This window comes from Gasterosteus aculeatus, chromosome 7 (genome assembly GCF_964276395.1).
Source record: "Gasterosteus aculeatus chromosome 7, fGasAcu3.hap1.1, whole genome shotgun sequence".
Lineage (NCBI taxonomy): Eukaryota > Metazoa > Chordata > Actinopteri > Perciformes > Gasterosteidae > Gasterosteus > Gasterosteus aculeatus.
In genome coordinates this window covers 13,612,195-13,633,065 of record NC_135694.1, presented here as the reverse complement: position 1 = coordinate 13,633,065, position 20,871 = coordinate 13,612,195, and the positions used below count along the sequence as shown (strand labels likewise).

The 20,871-nt window shown below is 44.0% G+C and overlaps 1 protein-coding gene across 12 annotated transcripts in view; it reads left to right on the top strand.

Moving 5' to 3' along the window:
- Positions 1-20,871, top strand: part of ank2b (ankyrin 2b, neuronal) — a 150,492-nt gene that overhangs the window by 14,693 nt on the left and 114,928 nt on the right. For 3 of the 12 annotated variants that reach the window (XM_078105813.1, XM_078105808.1, XM_078105807.1), the window contains exon 1: positions 14,260-14,676. The exons of 7 other annotated variants lie outside the window; for them this stretch is intronic. In XM_078105813.1, coding sequence (XP_077961939.1) covers positions 14,548-14,676 — 129 coding nt within the window. In that variant the 5' untranslated portion in view covers positions 14,260-14,547. Of the gene's footprint in view, positions 1-6,886; positions 7,082-14,259; positions 14,677-20,871 lie in introns of those variants that run through there. 2 more of the 12 variants (XM_078105826.1, XM_078105832.1) reach the window with 2 other exon arrangements.

Here is a 20,871-nt window from a genome sequence, read left to right as displayed (position 1 = left end):
TTCTGTTGTTTTTGTTCTTTGATTAGCTTTACTGACAGAAAGCTTTAGTGGCTGCGGTCTCTTTAAGAACAGCTGACAGAGACGCAGATCTCACACGCGTCTCATTCTGTCACAACTCTTCACGTTCATCGTGAGACTGCTGCTCTTATGTTATCAAAAAGATACTCAACAAATGGACATTTTGGCATAATTGTGTGTGTTATTGTAAGTTCAAGCAAGAAAGAGAACTGTATTTTGGCATGCTGCTGTCTGTGTGTGCACAATGTTGCGGAATAACACTGTAGCCGGAGCTACTTCACTCAGTTAATATCTATGGCGAATCACGCAGGCACGGGGTAACTCCGCCGCAGCCGAGCCGACCCCGGGATAAAATCGTCAGAATATGAACACTTATTATAGGCGTACCGTAGTGATTCAGGTTAAGTAAAAAAAACTGTTTGGAAAATGGATTCATGATGTACTCATTCATTTTGAACATAAGTTACAAACTGCTGCTCAGCAGCTGCTGAGTAACAGTAGCTGCTAACTTACATGACAAAGCACTCGCACAATTAGGGTTGCCAACTCTCCCAACTCCAAATCAGGGACACTTTCGCGGGCTGACGCCCACCCCCCTCTGCATCTTCATGGCGGGTTACGTCTCGACACCATGGCTTATTGACTGCTCATTTTAACACATAGGACAGCTCCCACCTCCCATGCTCCGCTCTGGCCACCCGGCACCCGCGCACACAACCGGGAGTTTTTCGCGCGTCATTGACTTAGGAGGCTGTGTATTGTGCGGCACAATACAAATGCGACCACGTACCATTTTAACTAGCACATTCTCAAAAAAGGGCTGTTCTTGTCTTTACTAAAATGAAAATTAGGCCAATCAAAGGGAAGGGTGCTCTTACAAATCACAAGGGAGTGGGGACCGATAACTTATGATCACTGATTTTGGCTAACGTAATAGACTCGCCAGTCTTACGTTAGCAGGACCAGCGCACCTTCCGCAGCAGACTCGCTGTGTGCTCTGCACGTTTGAATCAGGGACGTAGCATTTGAGGGGCGGGGGGGCTAGTAAATTGTTCACTTTTGGTAAATGTATTGTTTAGTTCACTGTTTTGAGAAGCTTGTGTGGACATAATGGCGGGTTGATTTTTAATTTTTTGGTTCATCAAGGTTAGGGGGGCAGCTGGGGGGGCAGGGCTCTAGAGTGGGGGGGCAGCCCCCCCTTGCCCCCCTGTAGATCCGCCCCTGTTACCGACACAATGCAACACGTTTTCTTCAATTTTGAACAAACTCTCTTCGAAAACGTTGTGCTGCTCGTTGCGTTCCAGTTGAGTTGTGCAGGTAAACTACTTGAATCCCGCTAGATTGTTGCTCTCACGAGATTATTGTTCGCGCGATGCCAGAGGGTAGTGACTCCTTACACCGCCGAGAGACTGACGACCCATGGAGTTGGTTTCACAATAACAGTAATAACACTCAATTTTGACACCAACTCTTTTGTGGTGCAGTGTGAAATCAAACAGATTTAACAACATACAGATTTAGATCAATTCCAAATAGAGTTCGATTGACTATCTTTATCAACACCAGAAATTTAACTCTGCTCAAATTATGTATCATATCTATGTGTAGATGACCAGATATGATCATCTACACATACATATGATACATAAGCTGATATGATACACATATACATACATAAATCCTATTCATTCGTATCAATTTGATTCTTTGGGCTTGTTTTCATCTACATATTCTGAAAGAGTTGAGATCATTATTCTCACTGGATTATGATGCATTCATTATGATGCATGAAGCCTCCTGCAAGCAGACACATTTAAAGAAATATAATCTGATTGATTAGAGTGACGAGGCACTTATATGAGCCTATACATTTTACCAACACCCATAACGTAAACTTGTGTGTGATAGTTTGCCATGATTATATGATTCATTTCATTTTATTTTGTATCGCACAATATCGCAAATTTGCCACAGAGGTCTTTACCTTCTGTACACATGTGACACCCAAAATATGTATATTACGTTAAATTCATCCGACAGAAATGATTCAAATTAACATATTATCTCAACATATGTGTTCATGGTCGTCTCCTGCTCGTCAGTGGAGAAAAAAATACTTAAAATAAATACTTAAAAAATCCTGGTTTTGGTGATCGACTCTTCCGCCTTCTAACGTAAGATTATTCTGATGACTGACATCTGGTTCAAACTAACAAAATGGTTTGAGCGCCGATCCGCTTTCGATGAACCGAAATAGTCTGATGTCAATTATCTCGGTAATTTGAGCTGGATAATGGGACATTTGATCGACTTAGTGGAGCCACGTACAAGGAACAGGGCCCTGGTCTACTATTTATGTCTTGCACATGTTGTTGATGTTAGCTCTTTGGTAACATGGCATTGTTTTTACAAACCATTTCGAAATCAATTGCGATCATTAGCCAACGATTTAGAATGCGTTAAAGACATCCTTTTGTTACGGCTGGAAAAATGCCAACATAGATGTGAAAGTTGACCAAGCAGTGTCGGATCCTCCTAGAACCCGACGAGGCGACTGTCAGGATCTCCAATCCCCCCAAGTTGGTTAATGAGAAGAATCGCAGCACGTTGATCAATTAAAGTCAAAAAGTTAACATTTATTTAGAAGAGAAAAAGATTACATGAGCAATTTTCCGCAGATATCTGGCTCTAACTTTGCTTGCAAGCAGGAGGTCCAACACACCAGCACGTATCTCAGCGCTCGGTGTAATGACGTCCCCGAGCAGTAACAACGCTGAGTTTTTATACACATGTGAAGGCCATTCTCCGTGCCAGCTACGAGAAGCTGCAAAGCAGGTTGAGATAAGCACCCAGGTGAAGCTGAGGGTAGCACACACACACACAAGATCCTCCTCAGTGGCCGGTGCAAAGCAATTAATTGACATAAAGTAAAAACGTGGATCCGGAACGAAAGTTCTGAATAAGATATGAACCAAGGCTATGAACAGAAGTCCTTTGTTTTGAAGCGTCTATGAGATCGAGTTAACCGCCCTCCCTTCTCAGGACACAGCTGCAAAGCAACATTTTGTATCATGCTGCTCTTTGCACATCAGGGTAAAATACAGGACACTTGAGACACGGCTTTAGCACAAAACAATGTTATAATATATTTGACCACTACATGCATCTCACACGACCCATGGACATTCATTGCATATTTTACCTCAAAATATTATTGAAGCACATCTCCTTTGAGGGCACACCGCAGGTGTTTCGAGGATGGTGCAGTACGGAATAAGGTAATGTCAAGTGTTTTTCTGGTTTAATTTATTATCTATGTATTTTCTGGCTGTATATCACTTTGCAAATTTACCTAATTATTTATGGTAATTTTGATGGACTTGTTGAATGGAGTCCGATTTGACACGTCTGCATATCATGGGCACTAGCCAAAATGAGAGATAAATATACATATTAGCTCTCTGTTCCCTATATTAATTCATTGGCTCTCTGGGATTGTAATCCCTCGCTTTCTGATGCCCTAGCTGCTCATGGCATATTCATCCAGAATCCAAGGAAATTATAAAACAAGTGATTTTTAACGTGGTTCTTAAAAATTTGTAACTGAAAATGACTCAGTTCTGTAGACATGTTGACAATAAAAACATTACTTTCGGCTGGACTGCAGGTCGACATGGGAGTTTGGAGTTGACTGGACTGTGGTGTGTGGTTAACGTCGTCCTGGTGTTCTGGTCCCTGAAGTTCAGCTGCAACGCTGATTGCCCCCAGTCCAATGTGTTGGATGTCTTTGTACAAACTGTATGCTTAATATCAGAAATACTCCAGTAAATCCCTGGGTCTGCAGCTGCATGATGCAGGGGAAGTTAAATGCTTTGATTAAGCATATATCTGATAGTGTTGAATTGCATTCTTATTTCCCTATTTTTGTGAATGAATAAAAGGATTACAAGAGTAAAAAGAATGCTAAGGACAGCACTGTGCATGTGTAAAATGTTGGCTAACTACATCATAGCACACATTACAGCACATATGTCAACCTTGCAGCCCGTGGGCCAAATCTGGTCGGTGCATCCAATGCGGCCAGAGTCTGGACTGCCTGCCGGATGACTTTTACGGAACAGAACAGTACATACGCAGTTGCTTCTGCTTCTTTTAGATCGATTCGTCCCGTCGGCCATTGTCGTCCACCATGCAACCCCGTACCGATCGTCAGCGCCACCCCCCCGTCCGCCGTACCGTCCGCCAGTCGAATCGTCAGTGCCACCCCCCGTCCACCGGTCGGATCATCAGCAACATTGTGTGGTTTGCGGTCTCTACATCCTGAAAGGCTTTAAGTGCCACATTGTCGGTCTCGGAGTTTAGGGATAAAGTCTGCTGCCTCAGGTTTGGACTTTGGTACCTTTTAGTTGGTTCACCTGTATTTCCTGTTGTAACATGGTTTGTTGTTGGGCCCCCTGACTGTCCAAAAGCATCTGCACAAGTTGATCCATCTGGAATTGGTGGTCTGGTGCAAGTCCTGAAAAAAGTTGAGTCAAGACTTTTACACTGTCACCCCCAAGCATCCGCACTTCAGCCCCACCATCCACATTCTCCACCACCTGTAATGTCACAAGAGTTATCTATGATGGGGCAGTGCTACCTACCTAAAAACAAGGTGAAATTAGGAGGTTTAAAAGGTGAAGTTTTATTCTAACAAAAAAAAGTCCCATCACCAACGCAGAGTGTCCCAGAGGAGAGAAACAGTTCATTAAAACAAATCAGAATATGCATAGGGGCCTTTTCCCAGTTTGCTCTCTGTTTCCTTTTCCAGCAAGTTGTCCTTCTTTAAGCTCCCCAGCTCTGCCTCAATTAGGTGACTTAAGCACCTACAGCTGGTTGAGTGCTGAAGACTTCTGGTACATGTAGCAGGGAATAAAGGCGGACCTTCGGTGGGAATGTGCCAGGATGGAGATCAATGGAACAATTATACCGACGGTGAGGAGACGTGGCCTTGGAGTCGAGGGGCCTCATTTATAAAACCTTACGTAGGATTTGCGCCAGAAGTGGCGTACGGATGAAACGTAGGGCGTGCGTACGCACAGAAATATTCAGACTTATAAAACCATGCGCATGCATGTCCTACGCAGTTTTCCCTTAATAAATCACAATCACTTCTAAATGCAGCGCAATTTTTGCGGCTTCATGTCACGCCCATAGTTGCCCATATATATAGTCTGTGGAACGCCCACAAATTAATATTCAGCGATTGCGAAATCATGACAAACACAGAGGAAAACGAAGAAAGGAACTTCACTCAGTGTGAAGTCGAAATTATCATTGGCGAGGTGGAAAGGAGAAGTAAAATGCCTTTTGGAGGGCACAGTATGGGCATTACTAAAGCCTAGTTTATGCTTCTGCGTTTTCAGAGCAACGCAGACGCAAGACCCCCTTGCGTGTCCCTTGCGTCGCTTTTCAAACCTCCTTGCGTCCTAGCGTGTGTCGAGCCATTTTTCTAGGCTTGCGTCGGAAGCGACGCGTTGTCGGAAGAAATGCGTAAATATGACCGCTTATACAAGCCGTTATTGGCGGGTTGCAGAAGCGGGTTAGATTCACGGAGGGACATCGCCGCAAACGCCGGTTTGACGGTCGAGAGGAACAAAGTTGTGGAGGAAAATACGGGACAAATGTGTCCGCGATGAAAAGCAGCAGTGGCGATGCACGGGCCAATAAAGTCTATGATAAATAAATAAACAAATAAATAAATAGACGTGACTCTCTAGGTCGTCTTCAACAAAAACACGTTACTCTGCCTGTTGTTCTGGCGGTGAATTGCTCTGCAACACACGCAGAACCATGAATTGAAACGAGTGCGTCGACGCAACAACGCAGACGCAAACGCAGAAGCATTTGCCAGCCTTAATGGCAAAAAGGCCCTTGAGTGGCAAAAGGTTGAACAGCAACGCTGCAACCTCACAACCTCTGACCGTGGCCGAAATAAAGAAAAAATGTCAGTCATGTCAATGTCATGTCAAAGTGGATGCAAAAAAGCGTTTAGTGCGGCATCGCCAATGTCACGGATGGGGAAAAGGGGACACCGGAGCTGTCCCCTCTTGATGAGAGACTGGCGGCAATGATTGGGGATCGGGGACAGGGTCTGGGCCAACATCGGCATCAGGGGGTCGAGGCACGTTTGGAAGCTGTGCCACATTATGTAGCACAGCACATCCCAGCACGATTTTGCACACCTTTTCAGGAGTAGACAATAACCTACCTCCAGTGCAGTCGAGGCAGCGCCATCTTCCCTTAAACAGGCCGATGGTGCGCTGCACTACAGCGCAAATCCTTCCCTTTGCCACATCTTCTAAGAGCACAAGATCAGCCATTTCATTGCGCATTGTGATGGCATCATGGCGTTTTATTACCGTCCATTTGATTGCATCTGACAAGCAAATTCTTTATATTTTCCTGACTAATTTTGCAAGCATTATAGTGTATTAAATTTCCATTGCTACAATACATTATAGACTTTTTAGAATTATAATGATGGTTATAAGGAATTGTAATATGATTATAAGTCACCATTAGTGGTCATTGCTTGTGAATGTAGGTGAAACAGAATCTGTGCAAGGTGAGAATGCAGCAGGTGGTGTTTACTGATTACCTGTGTGCGTGTGTGTGTGTGTTCACTCTGGCTCCTTCACACTCCATTGTGTCTTTAATGCAGCATTCTCATTCTAGGTCAGTAGAAAAGACTCCTCTATTTTTGTCTAAATAATCCCCTCTAGGAATGCACACACTCTTCATTGTGCACACATCTACGTGTGGGTGTGTGCGGGCGTGTCGGCCGCAGTGTGTTAATACCTCCTGCAGCCTACACACTAATCCACTCAGGGTCGGAAGGGCGGTCCTCCATCCACCTCCCCACCTCTCTCACACATACACATAGACACACATTACGAGTAGAACCCACGCTTCCATCTTGGCTCCAATGCGTCGATAAACAAATTGGATATATTTCCTCCTGGGGTGTGCCTCTTTAGAAGAAACCATGAGCAAAGGCATGGTGGTTGGAGCAACAGGACAGGTAAGATTGGACTGGCAGGTCATAGCATCACTATAGAAAACTGGCTTTATGGATTTGTTTTGAGCTCTTGGGCTGTTGGTTTATCGTACCGCAAGTCAACTGTTTTGAAGCATTCTTTGTATTTAAAGGATCCATCATATACCGAATTTTACCACACGTTAATATGGTTCCTTGGGGTCTTAACGAAATGTCTAACATAACTGTGGTCAAAATACCACAAGGATCATTTAAAACAGCAGCCCGTCTAAAACATCCCTCCACAGAGTGATCTGTTTTGAGTGCCTGTTCCTTTAAATGCTAATGAGCTAGCTCCAGCCTCCCCCCTGTCGCCTCTGTGTGGATTTGTGCAGCCGAGCATAGCGCTTGAGGGCTTCATTTGCTTCATGCTGCTAGCTAGCTATTCCAAGTGTATCCGAGGTTTTCAAAAACAAAGTGAAGTGCTTTGGCAAATATCGTATTGTAGCGGCCCTGTTCAGGATTGTGTGTGTGTTAGTTCTGTGTCCAAAGTTAGTTTGTGGTTCGCCGAAAAAGGCAATCGCCGCAATACGGCGTCCTTAATCCCCCGAGCGCTCTAATATACTAGAGATTACGGCATGTAAGAACTGACTTCAATATAAGAGCACTTCCACTGAATATGTCAAACTCATTCAATAAGTCTTTAAATCATATATAAATCTGATAATACAATAAAAAGAAACAGGGAAATATATACAAAATGTACAGTCTATAAATGATAACTTTTAAACAAAATAATAATTACTGCATGCAAACTATTGGCAGAAAAATGTGTAATGTGTCAATTGTGTAATTACTTCATATATATTCAATATTCAAATATATTTATAAAGAATTAATTTACACATCATAATATCAGGACATTCTTAACTAGCGTTGTAAACTTCTAAATCTAATTCATGAACCAAATTCTGCTGAATTTCAGATAAGATTTGAATGTCGGTCGATGGTGGCGCATGGAGTAGAGCGGGTGCGCCGGGAAGGTTGGCGGTTCGAGCCCTGGCTGCTCTATGTCCCATGTCAAAGTGTCCCCGAGCAAGACACCTAACCCCTAATTGCTTCCCGGGCAACAATGTAAAAAAGCCATAGGTTAAAAATGCAATGTAAGTCGCTTTCGATAAAAGCGTCAGCTAAATTACCTGTAATTTGATGAAAGGAAATGGTGGATAGTTACATAATGATTTCACTTTACGTTAATTGCAGCTCAAAATGTCACTTAAATAATTTAATATTTTCAGAATAAAAGCCCTTCAAAATCTCTGACATGAGCCAACTCCCTTCAAAATCTTTCATGAGCCAACATGAATTACCTCATTACCTCACATCTTAGATTATATTTGATAGCAGACAAACAATAGTTACATATTTATTCCAATTCAGGTTGATAGTGAACAACCCTGAGGTTCCAAAGTTAAAAGCCTCTCAAAATGTCATTTGTGAGCCAACTTCTTTCAAAATCTCATTCACGAGACTACATCTGGTCAATTTCAGATTGAATTTAAAAGGAAACTATCAATAGTTATATACTCCACTTCAGGTTGATAGTACACAACCAAAGTACTTTTATCCAAAGTGATTTTTGCCCGGGGAGCAATTAGGGGCTGGGTGTCTTGCTCAGGGACACTTCGACATGGGACATGGAGCAGCCAGGGTTCGAACCGCCAACCTTGCACACCCTCTCTACTTCATGCGCCACCAATATCTTTTGGGGCGACCAAAAGAAGAAAAAAATTGATGGTCTGGTTAACTACATAATTTGTACGGTATAATTTGGTGTAAATAGTTTTAAAATTGACAATTTAATGTAAAACTAACAAACTTAAAGTTATTACTAAAACTCTAAAAACTCTAACTACAGTCTGCACAGCAGTTCATGTGGACCAAACTCTAGTTTGTTTTTCATTGCTTGAAAACATTTTTCAAAACTCTACACACTTATCCGATGACGTATCCACAACCTGCACAACACTGTTGATTTACAGCACTTTGTTCAAATGCTAACACACTGCTGTCAAAACTGTGAACCACACATTCAAAACGGAATGTGCCTTTCAAACACTGCTGATTGCAATTTCAGCTGAAAGGCTGAGCAGGTGTCTTGTTTTAGACTTGTTAGTGAACACACACACACACACACATATATATATATATATATATATATATATATATATACATAAATATACACATATATATATATATATATATATATATTACAGTATAAATATTACAGTATACAGGTAGAGCTCAGAACGACTTATTTTGGAAATGGAACAAGGAAGACGGGTCGGTGGAGGGAGACAAAGAAGACAAAGAGCTGTTATTTCAGATGAAATAAGGGCTTCACTTATAGACCATGTGGTGAACCACTGTCTCTCACTGAGAGAGTTGAGGGTGAAACCCAATCTGGAAAGAACCACAGTGGCATCTGTAATACCAATTTTCCATCATACAAACAGGTGAGAGGAGTTTTTCTCTGCCTGGAGGTGGAAAGTGTTTGGTCAGCACCCACATGACCAAATGTCTCTTTTGGAAGCCGGATGTGAGGACACGAGTCCAGAGGACTGCCAGGGATGGATAAGGCTTCCAGAAGGTTCTTCCCCAGGTTCATGGCAAGAGAGAACATTAGATGTGATGGTGATGGAAACCTGTGGCCTGATGCTAGAGAGGCAGGATTAGCCCCTCAATTATTTGTTCCAATTACAGTGTGTACTTTTAGTTTCTACCTTTTTTTTCTCATTACTGTAATTCTGTAAATTACTACAGACTATTGAAGCAAACTTTCATTTACCTTAAAGAATTGTTATGTTCTAAAAATGTAATAAGTCATGTGAAAGAATGTCACTCTTTTTGGTGAAGAAAATATTACTTTGTATGAAGTCACTGAAACTGTAAAGAAAAGTTATTGTATTCTGTATTGGTGTTTGATGCTGGTGTTACTCTCAGTGACAGTGTGTGTTCTCTCAGTGAGGCTTGTGCCAATCTCTGACAGCTGCAGAGTGGTGAAAAGCAACGTTATCGCAAACTATGACAAAAACTTGGGGCTGTCACGGTTTGGGTTAATGTCTGGTTTTATTTTGTCTGGTTTCTTGCCTCTGTTCTCCCTGGGTCATGTCACTTCCTGCCTTGTCCTGTCCTCCTCTGTGATTGTCTGTCATGTCATGATTGTTTCCACCTGTGTCCAATCACCTGCACCTCCCTAGTGTATTTTAGCCATGTGTGTCTGTTGTCACGTCATTGTCTATCGTCCTGGATGTTCCTCGTTCCTGCCTGCCTTTTTGCCCCATGGTCCTGTGTGTTTTTGCCCGTTGGCCTTTTGCGTTTTTGCATTTTGACTAAAGTCCTTTTTGTTTCCCGCAAACTCCGCGCAAATGTTCTCATTTACTGTAAGGATGTAACGCTCACCTGTTTGTTTGGTGGAAAATTCGCATTACAGATGCCACTGTGGATCTTTGCAGATTGGGTTGCAAACCTCAACCCTTCGTCTCTCAATGAGAGACCGTGGTTCACCACATGGCCGATAAGTGTAGCCCTTATTTCATCAGAAATAACAGCTCTTTGTGTTGTCTTCCTCCACGCCTCCGCCCTCTTCCTGCCGCCCTTCTCCCTCCACCAGCCCGTCTTCCTCGTTACATTTCCACAAGTGGTCTTTCTGAGCTCAACCTATGTATAGGGGTGTGTGTGTGTGTGTGTTCACAAGTCTAAAACAAGACGCCTGCTTAGCCTTTTAGCTGAAATTGCAGTCATCAGTGTTTGAAAGGCACAAGGTTGAAATCTGTTCCGTTTTGAATGTGTGGTACAGTTTTGACAGCAGTGTGTTAGCATTTGAACAAAGTGCTGTAAATCCAGTGTTGTGCAGGTTGTGGATACGTCATGGGATAAGTGTGTAGAGTTTTGAAAACTGTGTTCAATCAATGAAAAACAAACCAACTTGGTCCACATGAACTGCTGCTGTGCAGACTGTAGTTAGAGTTTGCTCATGTGACTCCACTGTCATTTAGAAATCGAAACAGACTAACACACTGCTCAAAACAGGCTCAGAGCAGCGAACACTGTGCACGACCCTCACTGAGAGAACACACACTGTCACTCAGAACCGAAAACACCAGCTTCAAACAACAATACAGAAAATGCTAACTGTTCATCTTTACAGTTTGAACAATTTCAGTGACTTCATACAAAGTAATATTTTCTTCAAAGAGTGTGACATTCTTTCACATGATTTATTAACATTTTTATAACATTTAAGGTAAATAAAAATGAGCAGTTTGCTTCAATAGTCTGTAGTAATTTACGGAATTACAGTAAAAAAAGGTAGAAACTAAAAGTACATACTGTAATTGGAACAAATAATTGAGGGGCTAATCCTGCCTCTCTAGCATCAGGCCACAGGTTTTCATCAACATCACATCTGATGTTCTCTCTTGCCATGAACCTGGGGAAGAACCTTCTGGAAGCTTTATCCATCCCTGGCAGTCCTCTGGACTTGTGTCCTCACATCCGGCTTCCAAAAGAGACCTTTGGTCATGTGGGTGGTGACCAAACACTTTCCACCTCCAGGCAGAGAAAAACTCCTCTCACCTGTTTGTATGATGTGGTTCTTTCCAGATTGGGTTTCACCCTCAACTCTCTCAGTGAGAGACCGTGGTTCACCACATGGTCTATAAGTGAAGCCCTTATTTCATTTGTCTTCCCTGGCACCTGTCTTTCTGAGCTCTACCTATATATATACTGTAATATATAATATATATATATATATATAGTCTAAAACAAGACACCTGAAATTGCAATCAGCAGTGTTCTCCAGACCAATATAGGGTCCATTCTGTGTTTTGAATTAATTGCAAAATAATATATAAACTATAAAAGAACAGGATTTTTAAATCATAAAATAATTACATATAACTTTTATCACATTTTGTAAACAGATTTTTGAAGTTGGGAACAGTGCTAAAACGTATATTTCCACACTTAACAAGATGTTTTTCAAACCATTTGTTCTGTGTTGCACCGTGTCTTTTTCGCTATTTATTTTTCTCCCTCTTTCTGCCTCTTTGTTGTGCTGGTCTGCTTGTAGCCTCAGCCGCTCCAGGGAGGTAGAAGCAGCTTGAGATGCTTTAATCTTTATTTACATATTTTACATAACAAATTAATTTGTTGTAGCAGGAACAATAGTGATATTGATGACAAACTCACGAGAAATGTACTGATGTAACCATTTCAAACACCTTCCAAGTCTCAAAGTAATCAAAGTTGGGTTTCCAACATAAATTATATGGTGGTACAATCAACATTTTCCTAAAATTGCCACCAGCCATATAGGATATATTTACACTTATCTTATCTATTTATTGTGGGAAAATGTTGAAAGGTTTGGTTATAGACAATTAAAAAAAATCTGTAAATATCCATGGGGTAAGTGTGGATTTGAAATTCATATCAACATCAAAAGCTGTGGAAGATTTGTTTACTTTCGGTACACAAAAATGCATTTCACCCATGTGTTTGTCAAATTTTAACCCAATTTTGTGAAATTGTGTATTAATACCCCACCAGGAATCAGCCAACATTTATTGCCAAAATATGTCAGACATACAAGGAATTTGTCTTGGCGGTTGGTGCGTGACAGAAGACAATGTAACAATAGACAACAAGACAGCAGTGCACAAGTAATAAAATGAAATGCTAATGCTATGGGTTAGTAGAATAAGGCTATGGGCTAGTATAAAATAAGAGAATAAAGTAAAAAATTGAAAATATTTAAAAAGTTAAAAAATGTTAAAAAATAAAGTGCACTAGCGAACAAGTGACAAAGTGATGAGTGAAAATGACAGTAAAGTGACATGTGCAGTATGAAAGAAAGTGACCGGTGGAATGTCAGAGTCAGTCAGTGGGGGACCGGGCTCTGTTGATGAGCCTGACTGCTGACGGGAAGAAACTGTTGGTGTGGCGGGAGGCCTGATGGACCTCAGCCTCCTGCCAGATGGAAAGCAAACCTTTTAAAGAAGCAGTCAGAGGGAGAAAAACTGCTTTCAAATAGTGTATGATACTCAGGCCACAACATTTTAATGAGCAGCAATATTCAATATGTGGAGTTTATAGCCAACTAGCAACTTCTGAATTGTAATTTTAGGTCAGGCCATGCGGTGGGGCCATTGTATTAAAAAGGAAAAAGGGTGAGGCCTTGGAAAAGACCAGCATTTCAGTCGATGCCTTTGTAGTATTAAGGCAGGAATTTATTTGGAGCTGAATATTTATGTGCAACGGTTCATGGTGGGTGGCTGTCTGAACAAAGACATTGATGCTAATAATGCCAGTGAATTTCCACTATGTTCCCTTGCTGTGCTTCTGCACCAAGGATGTCGGTAGCTCTACAAATGCTCATAGCAACACTGGATGAGCTTGTTCTTAATACAACATCAGCAGTGTAATTTCAGCACAATAGAAGGATTGTGTGAGGTGATACACCCGGTTAGTGTTTTTATGCTGTGAGCGGACATTCATTGCTTCTAATCCTACCTTGTAGTCTTGGAGGTCCTGGTAACTTCAATTTATTTCCCCTCTAAACACAATATAGCTTATGTACATGCAGCCAGTAGGCTTTAAATATTTTGTTTTTGCTGCAGTCATGTGAACATTCCATATCATGATCCCTTATCCTTCAGTTTCATGTGGTTTAATTATTTTAATGCCTTAATTTCTAATTCTCTAATTTTCCTGTGTGTGTGCTTGCTCCGGAACTGTGAAATTTCCCAGTTGCTGACACGGACTGTACCAATTCAGACCTGCTGGTAGGGAATGATGAAGGCACTGTGACTACCACCCCCCCTTTGACTCCAGTAAAAGTGGTACCTGCCTTGCTGTTTTTCAAAAGACACTAAAGCTACCATGTCCCGTAATCCCCTCCCACATACAGTTTCCTTTAACTCCTCCCTGACTATAATCCACACACACCCCTCCCCCGGTTTTCGCCTGGATGTATTATGAGTGAAGAAGTCATGCATTTGGAGTCCGATTCAGAGGCCTCCCAGGTTCAAAGCATCTGCTGCTCCCCCTGTAGCCTGAGCTCTAAAAAGGGGAGGGGCCTCTATTTCTATTTCTTGCTCCTCTGCTTTTCTATTGGTCTCTTATCCTACCTCTTGGTGGTACCGGCCCAGCCCCTCCTCTATTTATTCTTTTCTCAGATGCAGTTACCCGGGCAGCAGGGAGGGAGGCTTTACAGACACTCTCTCTATGGGTGAGGAGAGCTGGTGAGTTAGAGGACAAGAGGCTATCAGCTCTACCTCAATCCTCTGACTTTCATCTATTTGTGGAGATTTGTCCTTTGGCATAAAGCGAAGGTTACCGCGTAAGGCTTGTTATCGAGGGACGGCATCTATACTATAGAGACTAAGTGTTTTTAGAGTACTTTGAAGGACTGGTTTTATTCGTGCGGGAGTGGTGAGAGGGCAGCCATGGCTCATGCCGCAGCTCACATTAAGAAGGCCCGGTCGGAGATGGATCAACCTCCGGACCTGAAGGCTCTGGAGAAAGCCAGAGAGAGAAGGAGACGATCCCGGGAACGGGCCGAACGCAAGCGCAAGGTACCAGGCCGACTCACTGGAAACCCACCTATTCATCCCCTCCTGCTTTATGTTGTTTCTTCATCTCACTTCCAGTCGTGCCTCCATCAAAGTCTCACTTTCATTATCAAATGAAGAGGACTTCAGAGTCCATTCTCAAAGACCAAGGAAGAGTTGGATTTCTTTTTTTTAAATAAGGTCGCACTTAATCTTTACCATTTCCATCTCCAGCTGTTGTATTATTAAGGGACAAACAGTGAGAGGGCAACGGACTACTGAAGATCTAAATCATTGAACTGTGTACTGTGATCAATCCCACCAGTTCATTGTCACTTGCAGAACCAGAAGAAACAGGCATCACAGTAAGCTGTGATTCCAGCACGACATGACAATAATGATTGGACTTGATCCATGCTCTTGTCAATGCTTGTCCTCATGTCATCTTGTACACTGCTGAATGATTTGCCTCACTCAATCCTTCATTTATCATCAAATGATACATAAGTCACCAATCCCTCAATCAAGGTTTCTATCCCCACGCATAAACCTTCCCAGGGTGGGCACCATTCCAACACACCGACTCCCACAGTCAGATTCCTACAAATACCTCCTCTCGTCTCCATGTAGATGCACCTACGCAGATTGTCTCTGGTGCATTGCCCGGCTGCGCACTGTATGTTTGTTCTGCTTGTTCGTGAATACACATCCACACAGAATCCCACTGCTGTGGTTTTATTTGGCAGGTGGGCTTCTCAGATATGCTGTATCTTTATGGTTCTATATTATTTAATGTATTTGCAAACATGATTGCTGTTATTTCTTATTCAGTGCACATTACAATCAAGCATAGAGGATACTGGATTTACTCAGAGATTGTTAGGAAAGTTATGAGAGTTGCAAAATTTGGTTTGATGCAAGTGAAATGTATATGGAGAGAATGGGCATCACTGTCAGGTTCTGAAAAAAGTTTCAGAATTGTTTGCTTGGATCACTGCATTCTACTGAAAAATGAAGATGGCATGAGGAATTCCCATTGGGGCAGTAGAATAAGCGAGTGGGGGGCATTTCAAATATTTTATTTTATTCTCCATAGTCGCTTAACAGGTTGTTTAAGGGCGTCATTCTTTTTTAAATTGAATACTCTATTAAGGTAGTCAACAAACCAGCACAAATGTTCCTAATACAATTTGGTTTGATTAAGTAGATATCAGAGGGCTTGGCATGGCAATGCATGGCTAAAATAGTCTTATGAGACTCTTATACAAATTGTGGGCAATTGACAGAAGGAATTACATAGTGGACAGGAAGATGAACGTAAAGATGAACGTCAGAGTTTCTGAAATAAACACAGAAAACAAATTGCAAACTGAATAATGCAGGCTCGCTAGCCAGATTAGCCACTTAGCTCAACATTGAACGATTATGGAATGGCTACATTACAGAATTAACACTGACAGTGAACACACCTAAGCTAACAGTGTGAGCAGATGACTACAAAATTGAGGTAACATAACTTACATCATCAATGACTCAATCTAACGGATCTACTGTCCGTGTCGCGTAGTGTGTATTATTCGCGGTACCGGAAGCGGAAACAGCATGCGCTGTCAAAATAAAATTTCAAAATAAAGCCGTCAACATTCTCTCGTGAAGAATTCACAACAGCCGCCCCCACATTTGAACAGCAAATGTGTAATAACAGGAATTCTTTTTTGCATCATTAGCATCATACTTGAACTCAGGGAGCTGGATTAGACGAGCTACCGGTCTGGTGTAGACCTTACCGTTCACCAAGACCTCTGCAGTCCTGATACATCCGTCATGACTAGGGACTGTCTTACAAACCTTCCCGATCGGCCACTGAGCTCTGGGAAGCGATGGGTCAACGATCAGAACGACTGCATCAACAGCAATGTTATTAACGACCTTCTGCCATTTCTGCCGTGTTTGAAGAGTGGGCAAATAGTTCCGTGTGTGGATATGTGGATTCCGCGGGTTGAGGACAGAGAAGCCGCAGGCGCTGTGGTGGGAGGTCCGCCATCTGCGGGACCTTAGGTTGAGCTCGCCAGCGTTGGCAGGATGAACACTTGAGCTGATGTTGTCTAACAGCTTGTCGTCCTCGCAAGATCCAATACTGCCTTCGTAGTTCTGCATACACCCGCTCCGTACCTGGATGTAGCAGACGTTCATCCATGTGTTTGATAAGGAGTTTTGTTGCTGGGTGCTTTGGATCGAGCACAATCGGATCGATCTCTCCTAGGCTTGTGTTCTGCAACCTTCGCAGCCTCCCTCCTACTCGAACCAAACAGGTTGAAGGGTCCCATTCTGGGGCCAGGCTCACCAGGGGACTGTGGTTTGGCACAGGTTTCTGTGCTTTGAGAGCGGTGACCTCCTCTGGGAAACTATGGGCTTGAGACTTCCTCAGCAGAAGGGTCTCTGCTTCCTGAGGGTTTGTAGCTTGGTGATATCTCAAACCCTGGGCCGCCCCTTGAGCCTTCTGGCTTGCTTGACGAGTGGCTTCCACCAGGTCGGTCCACATACTGAACTGAGCAGCATCAGGAAGATTGTCTTTAGGTTCCACTGTTGTGAGGCCGCAAAATGTGATGCCCTTTAGTTCGGTTGAAGTCACTGCTGTAGCCTGCTCAGGCTTCTTTGGCCAGTGTTCAGTGCTCTGCATAAGGAACGGCAGCCCTTGACTCCAATGACCTGGCTCCACCAGCTCCAAGAGAGTCTTACCCTGGGTTATGTCGTTGGCTGGGTTGCTCCGGGTGTCCACGTACCTCCAGGCTTGTTGATCAGTAAGTTCCTGAATCTCAGATACACGGATTCCGACGAACACCTTATATCTACAAGAGTCTGATTGGAGCCATTCCAGTACTGTGGTGGAGTTGGTCCAGAGGATTGTCTGATGGATAGTGAGCGTGATCTCAGTCTCTACAAGCTTGGCCAATTGAGCTCCTGCTAGTGCAGCGCAGAGCTCCAAGCGTGGTATGGTCTGTTGCCTCTTGGGGGCTACTCGTGACCTAGCCATCACAAAGGATGTGTGAATGCCGCCTGCTACCTGTACTGTGAGGTAGGCCACTGCTCCATATGCTCTCTCAGACGCGTCGCAGAAGACATGGAGTTCGTACTCTGCGTCCGCCTCTTCCACAGAGACTGGCGAGTAACATCGGGGAATGGATACCTTGCTGAGGTGCTGTAGCTCATTTTTCCATGTTTCCCAGGCTTATTGGAGGCCTGTGGGCAGGTCCGGGTCATCCCAGCCTCTCTGTTTGGACCACAGCTGCTGAATGAGTACCTTGGCACGTGTAGTGAAAGGCACAATGAACCCCAAAGGATCATATTGGCTGGCCAGTACCTGATATGCTGTCCTCATGGTCAGCGCTGCATGTTGAATGGGACGTTATTGATAGCCAAGGCTGCTCGTTGTGCCAAATGGCAGCACCTGCCATTCGTACACATCTGGTGGGTTTTCGCTGTGCATGTCTCTCCAGATGAACCGGAGGAGTGATCGGTCCTCAGGCAGAAGACGAACCTGATGAAACATTGCACGGATGTCTCCACTTACGGCAACCGAATGCTGTCTGAATCGTAGAAGGACACCTAGTAGCGAAGGTCCCAGAGTGGGTCCAGGTAGCAGCTGGTCGTTCATTGAGGAACCCTGATGACTGTAAGAGGAGTTTAAGACCAGTCTTGACTTCTTGTTATGACACACAAGGTGATGGGGGAGGTACCATGCCTCCTCAGATTGGTTCACTTCGTTAGGCAGAAGCCTTTTGACGTAACCAGCCCGGATGAGCTTGCCAATCTCCTCTGAATAGATATCTGCCTTCTCCGGATCCTCCTTGAGTCGTTTCTCTGTGGCTCGCAGCTGAGCTATGACAGAATGAGTTGTACTGTTCAGTTTAGGGGCTCCTCTTCTTGTCAGGAGAGGGGTTGCATAGCGCTGAACTCCTTCAATGTTGACTCTCTGCGTCTTTGTTTCTAAGAGGTTCATGGCTTCTTGGTCCTCACGGGAACGGACTACCAATTTCTCGTTGCGAAACGGCAGGAGGTCATTGAAAGGAACAACTGTGGTGAAAAGACATTGCTCCACTTTAGTTTCCTGAGATCCACATCGTTCAGCACCTTGCAAAGCCCATCCAAGAGCGGTATGGATGGCAACAGGTCCGCTGTTAGCTCCTCTACGTACCGGCTTTGTGGGAGTAATCAGATGTACATGATCTGATCCAAGCAGCACCATTGGACTGGCATTAAAAAAAGGCTTCAGTGGGATTCCTCGCAGGTGAGCATGTCGTCTTTGGAGTGTTTGTGTGGGGTAGGTCTGCTCTACTAGGTCTAGGCCTGCAGCTGTAAAGGCTCCCTGCACTTTGTAGCACTTTTGTGGGTTATCTTTGGGGGAGATTTCAATGTTGACCGTTGACCCTTGTAGCTGTGTGATGTCTGTCCGCACTGTGCGTAACGTAAGCGTCTCAGAATCACCGGTCAGCTGGAGCTGTTGGACCGTTGTTGGATCGATGCTGTGCTACACCGTGGAGAACTTGGAGATGAATACCATTGCAGTCGCTACAGGGTTTCTTGAGGTTGCACTACTCAGGCCCATGAGATCGTGCACATTTCCAGCAGCGCCCGCCATCTGTTATCCACTTGTCCAAATCAACTGTAGACTGCTCAGTGATACTGCGACAGCGACTGATATAATGTTCTTTGCTGTCACAGAAGAGACATTGTATCTTGAATGGTTTCTTGGATTGTGTGAAGTTATTAGAAGGACTCTGCGGAGGGGGCCCTGTACTGTGATATACAGCGGCACCTTGACCTTTGTTCTTTGGGATGATCTTCTCCCTTCCGATAACTTGGGGTTGTCCGGTTTGGTAGCGCTGCACTAATCTGTTGGACAAGCGCTGCTGTTGAGCTTTGCCTTGAAGCCATCCATTAAGATCTTGCAAGTTGTTGGGGTTGATACTCGTGCTATTCAGCTTTCCCTGCATCTGTAGATACTCGATAAACCCGTCCCTGTGGTACTTGGGTAGCTGAGTAAGCGGTCAACATGAGAGCAGCAGTTTAGCTCCATGCCTTTGGGTCCTTCTAGGGAGAGCAGCATGCTCACTAAGAGGTGAACTCGTAGGGCGAAACTCTGGAAAGTGTGGGCATCACCAGGCTTCACATCTGAGGTGGTCAGAATGGCTGCTATCTCGCTTTGTGCCAGCTGGTGTGGCTGAGCATACTGTAACTGCAGGGCTTGCATAGTTGCTGAGTATGGATTTGGATGGTGACGACAAGACTGACCAATCATCTGCGCTTCAGGCAGTTTAAGATGTTCAAGTAGTACATGATATTTATACTTTTCAGACAGTACCGAATGAGGCTCAAGCAGGTTATCTATAGCCATCTTCAGGTTAGCAAACTCCTTTTCGCTGTCAATGGAGAAGTCTGGGATTTTGGGTGTTGGCACACCATATGCAGAGCTTTGGTTTGCCACAGCCCAGGTGTGGCAAACCGGGGCTGTATGTGATCACTGTCTGACCTGATGGCAGATGCATCTGATAAGCTGAATATGAGTTATCCCTTGGGACAGATAGAGTCTGCTGAGGTGGTGGAATTAATGAAGGCAATGTAGCATACTGAGGTGGGCCATGGCTGTAGAGGGTGTGAGGTATCACTTGTGGTGAGTGGTAACGTTGTGCGTCTGGATGGCTGTAGGAGACTGCTGCTGGCTCATGTATCGGAGCCGTAGCACTCAACTGTCCACATACTCGTCTTGCATCACCACAGGGGGGAGGTAGCTCTGAAGCATGAGACTGCAGTGGTTCTGGCCTGGTAGAGCTCTGCTGGACCCGAGTAGGTGTCATCATACCTGATGAAATTACAGAATACGAGGAAACCCAACGATCTGATTGGGCTGGAAGCACTGGGGTAAATACAGAATTTTGTCTCAGTTCACCTGCTATAGGGGTGTAGGTTCTAACCTCAGTCTCTGGTCTCCCAAACATACGTCCTGTTATAGTGCTACCAGCCTGAGGTTCAATGTCCCTGGCACGCTCTTCTGGCGGTGAAACCAAGTAGCTGGGGAAATGAGGAATCGATGAGGTTGAGGCACGGGAGACGAGGGCATTGATGGTGGTGAGGCGCTCTTCTCTGTCTCCCTCTTCTCTTCTTCCCTCATGAAGGAAGCAATGTGCTCCAGCAGCTCCTGACGACGGCGGAGTTCATACT